Genomic DNA, 12,496 nt, shown 5'->3' with positions numbered 1-12,496 from the left:
GGAAAAGCAGAGGCTTCTAAGATATTGGATGATTGATCAGTGTGTAAAGGAGAACGCACACTATAGACAGTCTTGGGTGTGTGAGAATGAGAGCAGAGTCCTGCCAGTTTTCAATGCCGGAGAAAGTTTTTTTTTTCGAAAGTGGCGGAGCTGTGTGGGTGACCCGAGCCCAAACCAGTAGTTAGAGCCTTGACGTGGCGAGGGGGCTCTTGTGTGCCGCCCTCTTGTAGGTGTTGGGGGCGGCTCCTGGTCCCCTCTCCTGCCTACTGTGAAGGCTCCTGATCCTCCTCTTGCCTGCTCCTGGCGGCGCACAAGCTAAATATAATCCCGTGTGTTGTGACCTGTACATTCTCTGAAATTCCGGACAAAGGAACACAAGTCAATCCTACGGCTGCGGCCACTTACAGGGGGGGGAGGGGGAGGCTACACGCTACATTGGAGGGGGGAGGGGGAGGCTACACGCTACTTTGGAGGGGGGGGGGGGAACGGGAGGTCGAGTGCTGCCCACCTGAACCAATCAGATCGTCCAGTTAGCCTCGTCTAGTACGACATCGGGTCAAATGGGAATTGTGGGGTTGGTTTCCCTATAGATCCCTGGGATGTCGATCGACCCCTCATTGATTACCCACGTATAATGTTCCGGTTACCCCTGAGGTTACTTGCTCGTGTGCTCGTGCCTCTCCCTGTGGGGCTTCCGGGAGGGTGGGGGCAATGAAGGCGTTTTCCGATTTTATGTTATATAACTTCAGTTCATATTTCCCCTTCTCAGACTCGTGGGCTGTGTGACCCACGAGTCTGAGAAGGGATCCGAGGCTGATCACGTTAGAAGATCCGGCTCCACAGGCTTTGTCTAGGATTACCTTCTTTTGATTCTTTCCCCCACATCCCTACCCCCTGCGTCTTCCTGGCTGTGTCGACTTCAGTATCCCTGGTGATGTCTCCATGTCACCCGGAGTGAACATCTCCTTGGTAATCATTACGGCACCTGTTGTTCCCCTTGTTATGGGTGGGCCGAGGCTTTGTTCTCACCCTCGAGTACACACACTATTACACCTGCTACACTTCAGAACCTGTTTGGCATTATCACATGACCCAGATACTCTGATGACTCTAAAGACAATACATTGTTGACCATTCCCGCCCTGATGATTTTCACACACATCTTATTGATTCTATGGACGCCCGGGTTCAGTTTACACCTTACTGGGCTGGCGCCCGCATCGTCGAAGCCTCCTCCAGGGAGGTTGCCGCTCCCCTAGATGCCCTCTTGCACTGGCGAGGCCCCAGTAAGGGTATCAGAGAACATCTTAATGATAACATCGGCACCATTATTCTCCCACCCCATGTTGAGACTGCAGAAAAAGACCCCAGGGACTGTCACGAGGATACTAAATATATCCTCGAAGCTCAAGGTCATCCTGTACTCCTGGTTGGCACCGTTACTTGGCTACCTCGCGGTCGTAGTTTTTTTCCAGGGATATCCCTGCGCGGGCCCTAAGCCTCTGGCTGTCCACCACTACCACCATCACAGCCACCATTTGTCATCCCCTTCAGGTATTTAAGGTCACCTTTGATAGTAAGGCCCCCCCCCCCCCAGGCCCCGCTGATTCTTGCTGGTGTCAAGGGATATTCAAGAGTTCATCCCTTCTCCACGTCTCTGGAATATTTGTTGGAAATTAAAGCATGGAGCATCGAAGTGTCGTAGTGAGGTGTCTTTGTGCCCTTTATGTGGTGTCTATGCCCATTCTAAATCGGATTGTTCTTCTCGTGCCTACAGTCTCAACTGCAGGGAAGTCCAACCTATTTCTTTATGCTCATATTTTCATTTTAAGTTTGAGTAGATTGTCTTCCTCCTCCGACATCGGGCTCATGTTTCTTTCCCTGAAGCGAAACACCAGGTTCGCCTTCTTTCTTCTTTTTTTTTAACATGACGTTTGGTATAATATTCCCCCTCCCTTTCCAGCCCCTTGTCTTCGCGAGGGGGCTTGGTGGGCGGCTGTCGGAGTATGATGCTACAAAAGAGCAACATTTCCTCTGACCTTTTGAAGCCTTGTGCTCCTGGAGCTGTCTTTACGAATTTTGTTGGATGCTTTTTCCACTACCTCCTCGTTCATTTTTCCTCCCCACCTCTTTTTTCTGGCTGTTCCTTCCAATCGACTCAGTGCCATTCATGTATATTATTTCCGTTGTCGTCTTCTGTTCTGACGCCGGGTGATTGGGAAGGCAGTTTCACCTGTAGAACTGTAATACCTGAATTGGTCAGGGGAGGGGGAGTCTTTTATTTCAAATCTTGCCTTCGTTGCTGAGCTCGATCTCAACGGACTGATGGGTCTTAAGGTGGTGATTGCGGGGTGTATATCCATGATGCATCCCTGGGAGGTCCAATCCTGTCAGGTGTCCAATCTCCTAATTGCGGCTCCATGGTAGGTGTGTGGGGCTTAATCGTAGAGGTACTCCCCACGATTACCCCTATTTTTACTGGAGGGGCTCGGCACCGTCGCCTCCACACTCGAACACACATGGTTCCTTCCTACTCTACACTCTAGGATTTGTTTGGTCTTGCTAAGTGAAATATGTTGATCTGTCGTGTTGATCCTATGCGCACTGATGATTTATTCATCCATAAACACACAGTTGATTCATTGGATACTTTTGTCACTATTAACTCCACTTGTACATGTTGCAGCCGCTTTCTCAAATAGCGGCCAACTGCTTGTCTTTGTTGACCTTCATGGGTGAGACCCCAATTTGGATCTCTACAAATGGTTGATAGGGAACTCAGACACTGTCGTTATGATATTAAATACATCCTTCAGGCCCAAGGCTGACAACTATCCTCCAAGGGCCAGATTCACAAAAGCACTTACGCAAGCACTTACGAACGTGCACATCTTTCCTCAATCTTTGACAGCTTTGGTTACATTTATTAAACAGTTTACAATCATAAAAACTTCCCAATCAACTGTTATTGTTATAAACAGCCTCCTGGTACTTAGGAACTCATTAATTGTTTAATAATTGTAAATAAAGCCGCCAAAGATTGAGAAAAGATGTACAGGTTCGTAAGTGCTTGCGTAACTGCTTCGCGAATCTGGCCCCAGATTGATACGTTCACTTGACCCACTCGAGGTCGTCAGCCTCTTCACGTAGTAAAAATCCCTGTTGATAGTAGGTTCCTTCCGTCTTCCGTAATTCTTGCAGGTGCCAAATGCTCAGTTCAGGAGTACATTCCGTCTCCTCGCCTCTACAATAGGTGCTGAAGATTTGGACATGGTTCCTTCAAATGCACATGTGAGGTGTCTTTCTTCTTCCTGATGGTACGAGTAGTTTTCATGAAGGATTTACCCTCCGATGATTACACGAGTACGAATGTTGGGAGACGCGTCACCGTGGCGCGTCAGTGTTGAGAATGACAAGGTTAGAAGGGTGTTTGTTGGCTTTTACTATAGAGGAGCGGCGACTAAAGACGGGCGCGTGTTCGAGGGAGACTTGCCACACTGTAGGGCGAGATGTTTGTTTTAAAACATCGTTGTTTATGGCGTCAGCTGATCGCGAATTATTTGTTTTCTGTTTGGTTGTTGGTGGCGCGAGGTATATGCCTAGATCACATGTGGATAAATGTGTTGGTCGACTGGAGATATTTAGCTCCAGTCGACTATTGGATATTTTACAGATTAAAATATTAAGGTTAACTGTTTGATATTTTAAATATAAAGAGAAGTCACCCTCCTAATATATGCTCGATGTTAATTTGAAGGGTGTAAAGTTCTTGTTTGAAGTTTACTGTCATTATGATGAAGAAAATAGTGAGGGAAGTAGTGTTCAATTGTTTCTGGCACATGGCAGTGAATGCAAAGTTTATTGGTTTGTCCTCTGTTTAGAGCCGTGTGCTGCCAGATTGGTGTGTCCCAGCCATAATCTGGTCATCGTTATATCAATTTCTCTGGTTTTTTACCTGACATGTTTCGAAGTTTCATATTTCTTTTGTTATGAACCCATAGTATAGAGATGAGCATATGGCAATTTGCATTTCGTTACAAAATTTTGGGTGATAGTAACTTTAAACCCCGAGCATGTTAAGGGTTAAAGGCTTCTGCATATGCCACATAAGGTATTACACGACAGGTAATGTAAGACGTGTTCTGCATCGCTTTGGCCAGTTTATCGACAAGTTCATTATGGAGTTTGTCACAATGCGCTGGTCCCCATTGTATAGAAATATCATAACCTCTCAGTAGATGTTCATGGAGAAGTTGAAGGCATGGTTGGACAAACTCTTTACGTGTTGTGGAGGAGTACTTAATTGCTTGAATTGCAGTCTTGGAGTCACTGCAGATTGTATATGTCACAGCAGATAATGTTGTGATTATTTGTAGAGCTTGGTATATGGCGTATAATTCAGCTGTGATATATAGTTGATTTGGTAACCGCCATCCCTGCTTGAGATGGCATTGCGGGATCCCTACAGCGCTAGTGGCTAAGGTTGTGTTGTTTTGGATGATGCGAGATCCATCTGTGTAAATCACTTTTTTTTTACACTTTATCGTTGAAACAAAGACTGATCCTATGGCTAAGTTTGTTGCAGACTTTAGAGTGGCGTCTTCCAGTTGTATTGATGATTTAGGATTTGTTGAAGCCAAGGTGGAATAAGTTGGGTTTCAGTTTGGAGTAAAGTGAGGTCTGTATTGAGGTTATTTGTAGCCCGTGTGAGGAAAGGTTGTGAATGGTGGGGAAGCGGGGATTATGTGGGCTAACTGTTGGGCTAATTTGTTTTATCTGTATGGGTGTGTCTTGTGAGCTGTGGTGTAGAGGGACAGATAGTTAGCACACATTCTCGTATGGTGGCTAAGCTTCTGAGGCCAGTTTGTTAGTATTCAAATTGTACGACGGTTGGGGATAGCCAATCACAAATCAAGTAACCCTCTGACGTCATTCCCCACAGAGCTGGTACCAGCCGTTCTGGTGACCAGTCAGTATTCTCACAGACCTCAGAGTAGGAAGGACCTCGGCTGGCCAGATATATACTTTACCTTACTCAATAAACTGCTGAAGTGACGATCTGTGTATTCTCTACAAGCCAACAACAACCATACATCCAAGAAGGTAACAAATAAATATCCCCTTGAAAGCCAAGAAAAGGAATGGAACGCATTGCGCTACATATAAGACGCATGACACTATTACGCACGACTCCAAAGCTCTGAAAGGTAGTAGACGCAGCCGACGTATATGCCTATCAGCAACAGTCTAGTTGGTTGCGAATGTAGATTGTATAGAAACGGAACAAAAATTTTATGATGTGCTCCCCATGTGGTGCTAGTAAGGGCTTTAAGTATGACGATTCGTGGTAATGTCGTCTGTTTAAGATTTTGAATGTGTGCTTTCCAGGTAAGTAAGGGCGAGTCGAACTGCATGACAAGCTATTTATGTTCTCGTACGTGTTGGAGGGAAGTCTTGTGTATGGTGAGGATGGATAGATGAACAAGTTATTCTTTAGTGAAAATCTGAAAACAGATTTAAGTATCACTAACTTGGATCAGCCCGATGGTAGCACAATTCAAAGGAATATAAGAATTAGTAACTGGGCTTCCACAATGCAAGCTGAGTTGGTAGCAATACTGGTAGCACTCGAAATTATTGACAATATTGAAGTAGACAGCTTAATTATTTCAGACTCCCTTTCCTCACTACTAGCAATAAATAGTTTGTAATCAAGTAATAACGTGCTTGTCTCAGAAGCCAGAGACATATATATAAGCATACTTAACAAGGAGGTAAATATATAAAAAATGTCGTGGATTCCTTCTCACATTGGCCAGCAGGAACATGATAAAAGTTGACGCCCTTGCTAAGGCTGCAGTAAATAAAAGGTATTGAACGGAATCTTGAGTTATCAAATAGGTCCCTTAAAGAATCATTAGACGAGAACTCCTGGATGAATTTGAAGACAGTAGAACAGTGTAAACTGGAACTAGCAGCTCCATTGTTTATCACAATGAAATGTGTCAAGTAAAACGTGTATGGGGCAAGTAACAAAAGCAGTAGACTAACAGTCGTTGTCACAGCTCGAAAAAGACTTGGCTACAGATATCTCTGGCAGTTCGGCTTGTATAGGGATCTAGATGAAGTAAAGTGCAAAGTGTGTGGACTAAGACAGGGACACTCCCGAACACTATATCTTGGATTGTAGTAAAATTTAGCCTTTTAGAGAGAAATCTAAACTCACGTTGTATGATATTGCAACCTATCTCATTACTAAAGATAAAATACCTGAAATCCTTGCACTTTGTCCATATTTCGTTCCCAGTAGATAAACGAATGGGATTAAGAAACAAGTAGTCTATTGTGAAGACTAATAATAAACAGCAGCTCCTCTTTGACTCTGTAATATCTCCATTGCTCAAAGTATGTATTAGCGATAAGACCTACCATTAATGTATAATGACTTATTGTAAATATATAGCTCTTGATATAGAACATTCTCTGTAACTAGCTGACATTATAATTATTAGGTGTGAAAGATAGATGAAATTGTTTATGTAATAATATCCGTTGAGGTTTGATAAAGAACTTTTGTGCCCTCTGATGGGTCTTTTCCTAGTGTGAGGAAAAGAAGAAGAATACAAATCTTCCATTGTGAAGAGATATTCCAATCAAACCTCCTGGTTTAGGTAGTCGTTTTTTGTAACAAAGTGCTCCATAGTACAAACATTTACGTACTAAGCAACTAGATAATACCACTTTGAACTATTCACCTTATTGGAGTCCAAAAAATTAAGCTAAAAAATTTTAAATATTCCTAGGCCTAGTATAGCACACACATGCACAATATTAAGCCTCATATACCTTGTATTAGGCCTCGGAAGGTTGGGTTAGTTTAGTCTAGTTTGTCTTTGCAACATAGAAAATCAAATTCCGGTTTGTCCAGTTTCAATAGTACCAGTTTCTACTCATTGCGTTGTACGTCGGTGTATGTGTTATGGTCCTCATCCTTCCTATAAGTACTACCAAAACAGGAAGATGGGCTGTATAAGTTCCTATGACATTCCATCCTCACCTGGTGCATTGACAACAGGTAAGTGGGTTAAAGATAATTGTAGCTCGCTTAAAGTGTAAATGTTGTCGACGCCGAGCATGGGCAGCTGTACGGCACGGTCAATGTCTTGTCTCAGGGAGAGTTCTTGAGCATGAAAGGGATTGAAAGGGTCAATTTAAGACATTCAGCAAGAGCATTGGCGCGCTCCTGAGGTATTTGACAGAGTGAGCCGTTGATCATCAGGGGAAACGGAGGGAATGGTGGTAGACCTTTAATGCTGTTAAATGTAACCCAGATTCTCGAATGTGGCGTAGTGGGCGTGAGACTGTCACAACATTTTGCCCAGGATGCGCACTTTGCTGACAGTATCGTGTTTTTAAGCTGCTGCTGCTGTGGCTCGCCTGAGACTGTGACCTAGTTTTGTAGGGAGGGTTGACGAGTTTGTTTTTTCGTGGCATGGCGGCGTAAAACCACTGTTCGTATACATTCCTAGTTCCACCCGCGGTCTAAGCTTTTTTTCGTAATTGGGAACAACATATAAATGCAACATAAAAAGCAATAAACGAAAGCACCAGAACAGTTTTATACAAAGAACATAATAACATCAGCAAATCTAAAACAAACACAAGAGATGAAGTACACCTGTGCAACTGCACTGTACACAAAACATAACACACACAAAACGGAGTACAATATAATGCAAAAGAAAACAGGAGCAGACCACACCCGCCGAACAACACACGGTCAGTATATATAAGTAAAACACAGCAAAACAAGACAGTGAAACCGCACAAAACTAAAACGCACCACCCACACGGTGCCACGATCACACACCAGGGGCCTGAAACATTGGGACCGTTACCACTACCACAACACTGAGATGGTACTGTACCAGCATCAAACATCACCACAGGAACACAACAAATATACATACAAAATATGTGTAAAGAACACCAAAGCAACAAAACGTAACATAGTGTAAACATAACGCAAAACACACACAACACAAAGCACAACTCCTGTACAACAACAACCGCTCACAGACACCGTGCACCAAGACACACAAACCAAATCACACAGAACATTACAGAAACAAATCCTTCCAAACAATGCACCGCTCAACAGTCCACAACAACAAACACATGAAAGATAAATATAAAGCACACAAACAACACACACAACATGTCACACTATGTAATGAGTAACAACCAGGTAAAGGAGAAAACCTTCACCAAAATTATAAAACATATTATAGGACTAAGAGAACACACAACAAATACCCCACAACCTACAACAAATTCGCACACCCCACAGAAGCCCCTGTGAACAAACTCCCTCGGAAAAATCCGCCGTAACCACCCTCAGTACACCATAACCGTCCTCGCAAAAACCCCAAAACTTGACCCATATCGTTTCCCTCCATCCGTCCAACCCACAAACAAAAAATATAATCTGAAATCAATATCCCCCAAGTGTATTTCGAATTTTCCTGTTCCCCGAGGAATGGCAACCAATCCACCCGCAACCCTGGTCTACAAAAACCCACAGTAGTATCCTGCAACCAGTCCTCCAATCCTACAACCCGCTCGCAAGAATATTAAACATGCAATTGAGTCTCTTACACCCCACAATGAACACAACTGTCAGTTCACCAAATACAACATAAAAGGTGCATTCGCAGGCAACGTCTCGGTTTAAGTGGTCTGTTAGACCTATGTCCCGACGTTTTCCTGAACATTTGATTGGCTGCAGAAATAATGGCTGAGGTGATTGTTAGACAGTCTTGTGTTTGGGGGTCTATATTATCTGTATCGGGAGACGGACAGTATCAGCCCATTGTTTTATCCAGTCTCTTAATATTCCACTTGGGGGAGTGTTAAGGGATGGATTGGCGGCTGAAAGTTGGGAAATTTGGTCCAGTGTGAAACTGTCGTTAACGATGAAAGTGTACCGAAACAAAGCAGATATGAATTGACGCCTCATAACCGGTTCTCTCTTTAAAATAAGTTGTGAGTTAGGGTTGTGAAAGAAGAATATGTGGTGCAGTGTCAAGGTAGTTGTGTAGTTCGGTGCCAGCAGTGTTCTGGCTGCCTCTACTCCATGTGGGGTGGTTAGCATTAAGATCTCCTGTAACAATGATTGGGTGTCGTAATTGGTCAAGATAAAAATCCAGTTCAATTAAGTTTGTGCCACCAGGATGTATATACTCAGGACAGAGATGTGTGTACCATTATAGGGTATTAAACATACTATTGTTTCTAGTTTACCGTTCAGAAAAATAAGTGTTACAGATTTACACATCGTGTTACGCTTGAAACGATCCCTTGATTGTTTTAAGCGTAGGTTACACATATATATGAATGAGATTGGGTGGATATAAAAAGGAGCTGCCTCGTATTCCACATTAGGCATTCCGCAGTTACCTCCATTCTTACGTTCTTATTACTTCGTGTTAAAAGGAAAACGCCTTCCCCCATACGATTAGGTCTGTCCAGTCTCTGTGAATGAAACTTTTGGAAAATTGGATTGTTTGTGAGAGCGCCTGGATTCGGTTACGAAAGGTATTTCAGATTTTGATGAGTGAAGGAAATGTTTAAGTTCTGTGATGGATGTTTTAATGTTTTTTGCGTTCCAAGTCATAAAGGTTAAGAGAATCAATTAAGATGTTTGGGTTATGGATGCCTCTGATTATTGCGGCGTGCTGGAAACCTGGATGTGGATGCGAGTCGTGGGTGATTGGGGCTTATGTGGTCTGTCAGCCAGAGTGCCAGAGCGTTGGGGGTTCGATCTACCAACTGGGGGGTTTCTTACCTTTAGTGAGCGTGGTGGTGTTTTGGTCCATATTTGAGGATATTGGTTTGAGTGTTTGCGAGATATTTAGTAAAGAAGTTGTCCAGCATCAGTTCCATGGTCTTGTGTATGTTTCTGGTTATTGTGTGTGTGTGGGTGTCACTGTCTGGTGAAGGATGTGGAGAGTGTGGGAGTCGGCCCCGGGGGTGTGGAGAGTGTGGGAGTCGGCCCCGGGGTGTGTGGAGCGTGTGGGAGCCGGCCCCGGGGGTGTGGAACGTGTGGGAGTCGGCCCCGGGGGTGTGGAGCGTGTGGGAGTCGGCCCCGGGGGTGTGGAGCGTGTGGGAGTCGGCCCCGGGGGTGTGGAGCGTGTGGGAGTCGGCCCCGGGGGTGTGGAGCGTGTGGGAGTCGGCCCCGGGGGTGTGGAGCGTGTGGGAGTCGGCCCCGGGGGTGTGGAGCGTGTGGGAGTCGGCCCCGGGGGTGTGGAGCGTGTGGGAGTCGGCCCCGGGGGTGTGGAGCGTGTGGGAGTCGGCCCCGGGGGTGTGGAGCGTGTGGGAGTCGGCCCCGGGGGTGTGGAGCGTGTGGGAGTCGGCCCCGGGGGTGTGGAGCGTGTGGGAGTCGGCCCCGGGGGTGTGGAGCGTGTGGGAGTCGGCCCCGGGGGTGTGGAGCGTGTGGAAGCCGGCCCCGGGGGTGTGGAGCGTGTGGAAGCCGGCCCCGGGGGTGTGGAGCGTGTAGGAGCCGGCCCCGGGGGTGTGGAGCGTGTGGGAGCCGGCCCCGGGGGGTGTGGAGCGTGCGGGTCTAGGCCCCGCACCCGCGTGGGTTGGAGGGTTGCCTGGAGGCGGGGGTGGAGGGTTGCCTGGAGGCGGGGGTGGAGGGTTGCCTGGAGGCGGGGGTGGAGGGTTGCCTGGAGGCGGGGGTGGAAGGTTGCCTGGAGGCGGGGGTGGAAGGTTGCCTGGGGACGGAAGGGGGGTGTGGAGGGCAGCCTGGAGGCGGGGGGGGGGTTAATAGAGGGCTGCCTGGAGGCGGGGGGGGGGGGATGGAGGGCTTTCAGGAGACGGGGAGGGGTGGAGGGTATCTTGGAGGCGAGGGGGGGGGTGGAGGGCTGCCTGGAGGCTGGGGGGGGGTGGAGGGTTGCCTGGAGTCGGGGTGGGTGGAGGGCTGCCTGGAGTCGGGGGGGGGGGGGTGGTGGGCTGCCTGGAAGCGGGGGAGGGGGATGGAGGGCTGCCTGGAAGCGGGGGAGGGGGATGGAGGGCTGCCTGGAAGCGGGGGAGGGGGATGGAGGGCTGCCTGGAAGCGGGGGAGGGGGATGGAGGGCTGCCTGGAAGCGGGGGGGGATGGAGGGCTGCCTGGAAGCGGGGGGGGATGGAGGGCTGCCTGGAGGCGGGGGGGGGGGGGAATGGAGGGCTGCCTGGAGGCGGGGGGGGGGGGTGGAGGGCTGCCTGGAGGCGGGGGGGGGGGTGGAGGGCTGCCTGGAGGCGGGGGGGGGTGGAGGGCTGCCTGGAGGCGGGGGGGGGGTGGAAGGCTGCCTGGAGGCGAGGGAGGGGGGTGGAGGGCTGCTTGGAGGCTGGGGGAGGTGGGTGGAGGGCTGCTTGGAGGCTGGGGGAGGTGGAGGGCTGCTTGGAGGCGGAGGGGGGGGGGGGTGGAGGGCTGCCTGGAGGCTGGGGGGGGGGTGGAGGACTGCCTGGAGGTGTAGTGTCTTGGAGGTGGGGGTGTCGTGTTGCCTGGATGTGGGAGTGTTTTGCTGCCTGTAGGTGTAGGTGTAGTGTTAACTGAAGGTGAGGCGTTGCCTGGAGGTGTAGTGTTGCCTGGAGGTGGTGGACATGTGGTGATGGGGAGACATGTTGGTGGGTGGTGCAGGTTAAGGACTGTGTTATGTTATTTGAGTACATTACTGTATTGCATGTTGGTGCTGGATAGAGTAGCTATTAGTAGTCTTGGCAGTTAAGCATGAAGGGGCATTGTTTTGATCTAATGTTATAGTTATCACCACAATCTGAACATTTAAGTATTTTTGATTCCCGTGTGTTCGTAGGAAAGGCCACCAGAGCAGATTTCATCTAATATACTTAGTACATTCTGGCGAAGTGTAGTTGAATTCTTTACATTTAGAGCATTGAGTTGGACGTTCTATGTATAGCTCTTGCTTGAGGTAAAAGCCATTTATCCAGACCCGATCAGGTCGTCTAGGAACGTAAGCAAGGCAGTGCCTTTATCACACAGATCTCCAGCAAATTTACACGCAAACCTTTTAACTTCGTAGGCTTGAAACTGCTTGTAATTGCACTTTGAAGTCTTTGTCGCTAATGTCTAGGACATGTTTGATGATACATTTCTTTAATCTGTCACCTAATGGTTCATAACAACGTACTTTATATCCACAGATTTCATGCAGTAATAGCAGAAAGCTCTAGTTCATCGTACTGGTGTAGTCCACTGTGATTAATTTATTTAGCTTGTTGGGCCTGATATTGTGCACCTTGATCTTTAAAATCTTTGGCATGTAATAGTCAATTATACCCTCTGTTCTGCTGCTTTTGAAAATACCTAAACTAGCGTTGGTCACCAAATGAAACTATTAAAGTTTTCAAGGCAGGAGAATTTGGTCTACTTCGGTTTAGTGGGTGTTTGTCATGAGACCCCGTGGGGCCGCGATGGCCAGTGTTGGCCTCGCGG

At 47.4% G+C, this 12,496-nt stretch overlaps 1 protein-coding gene across 1 annotated transcript; it reads left to right on the top strand.

Moving 5' to 3' along the window:
- Window positions 1–10,002: 10,002 nt before the first annotated feature.
- LOC138363423 (elastin-like) lies at window positions 10,003–12,218 on the top strand. Its single transcript, XM_069322540.1, has 2 exons — window positions 10,003–10,642; window positions 12,205–12,218. Exons 1-2 carry the CDS (start codon window positions 10,003–10,005, stop codon window positions 12,216–12,218), a joined length of 654 nt encoding a protein of 217 aa, XP_069178641.1.
- The last annotated feature ends 278 nt before the right edge of the window (window positions 12,219–12,496 follow it).

This window comes from Procambarus clarkii, chromosome 1 (assembly GCF_040958095.1).
Source record: "Procambarus clarkii isolate CNS0578487 chromosome 1, FALCON_Pclarkii_2.0, whole genome shotgun sequence".
Taxonomy (NCBI): domain Eukaryota; kingdom Metazoa; phylum Arthropoda; class Malacostraca; order Decapoda; family Cambaridae; genus Procambarus; species Procambarus clarkii.
The sequence above is the reverse complement of the archived record's forward strand: the minus strand, read 5'-3'. Positions and strand labels throughout refer to the sequence as shown.

Excerpts from the sequence above, each read along its gene's own strand:
- LOC138363423 (XM_069322540.1), top strand. The coding sequence starts at position 10,003 with ATGTGGAGAGTGTGGGAGTCGGCCCCGGGGGTGTGGAGAGTGTGGGAG.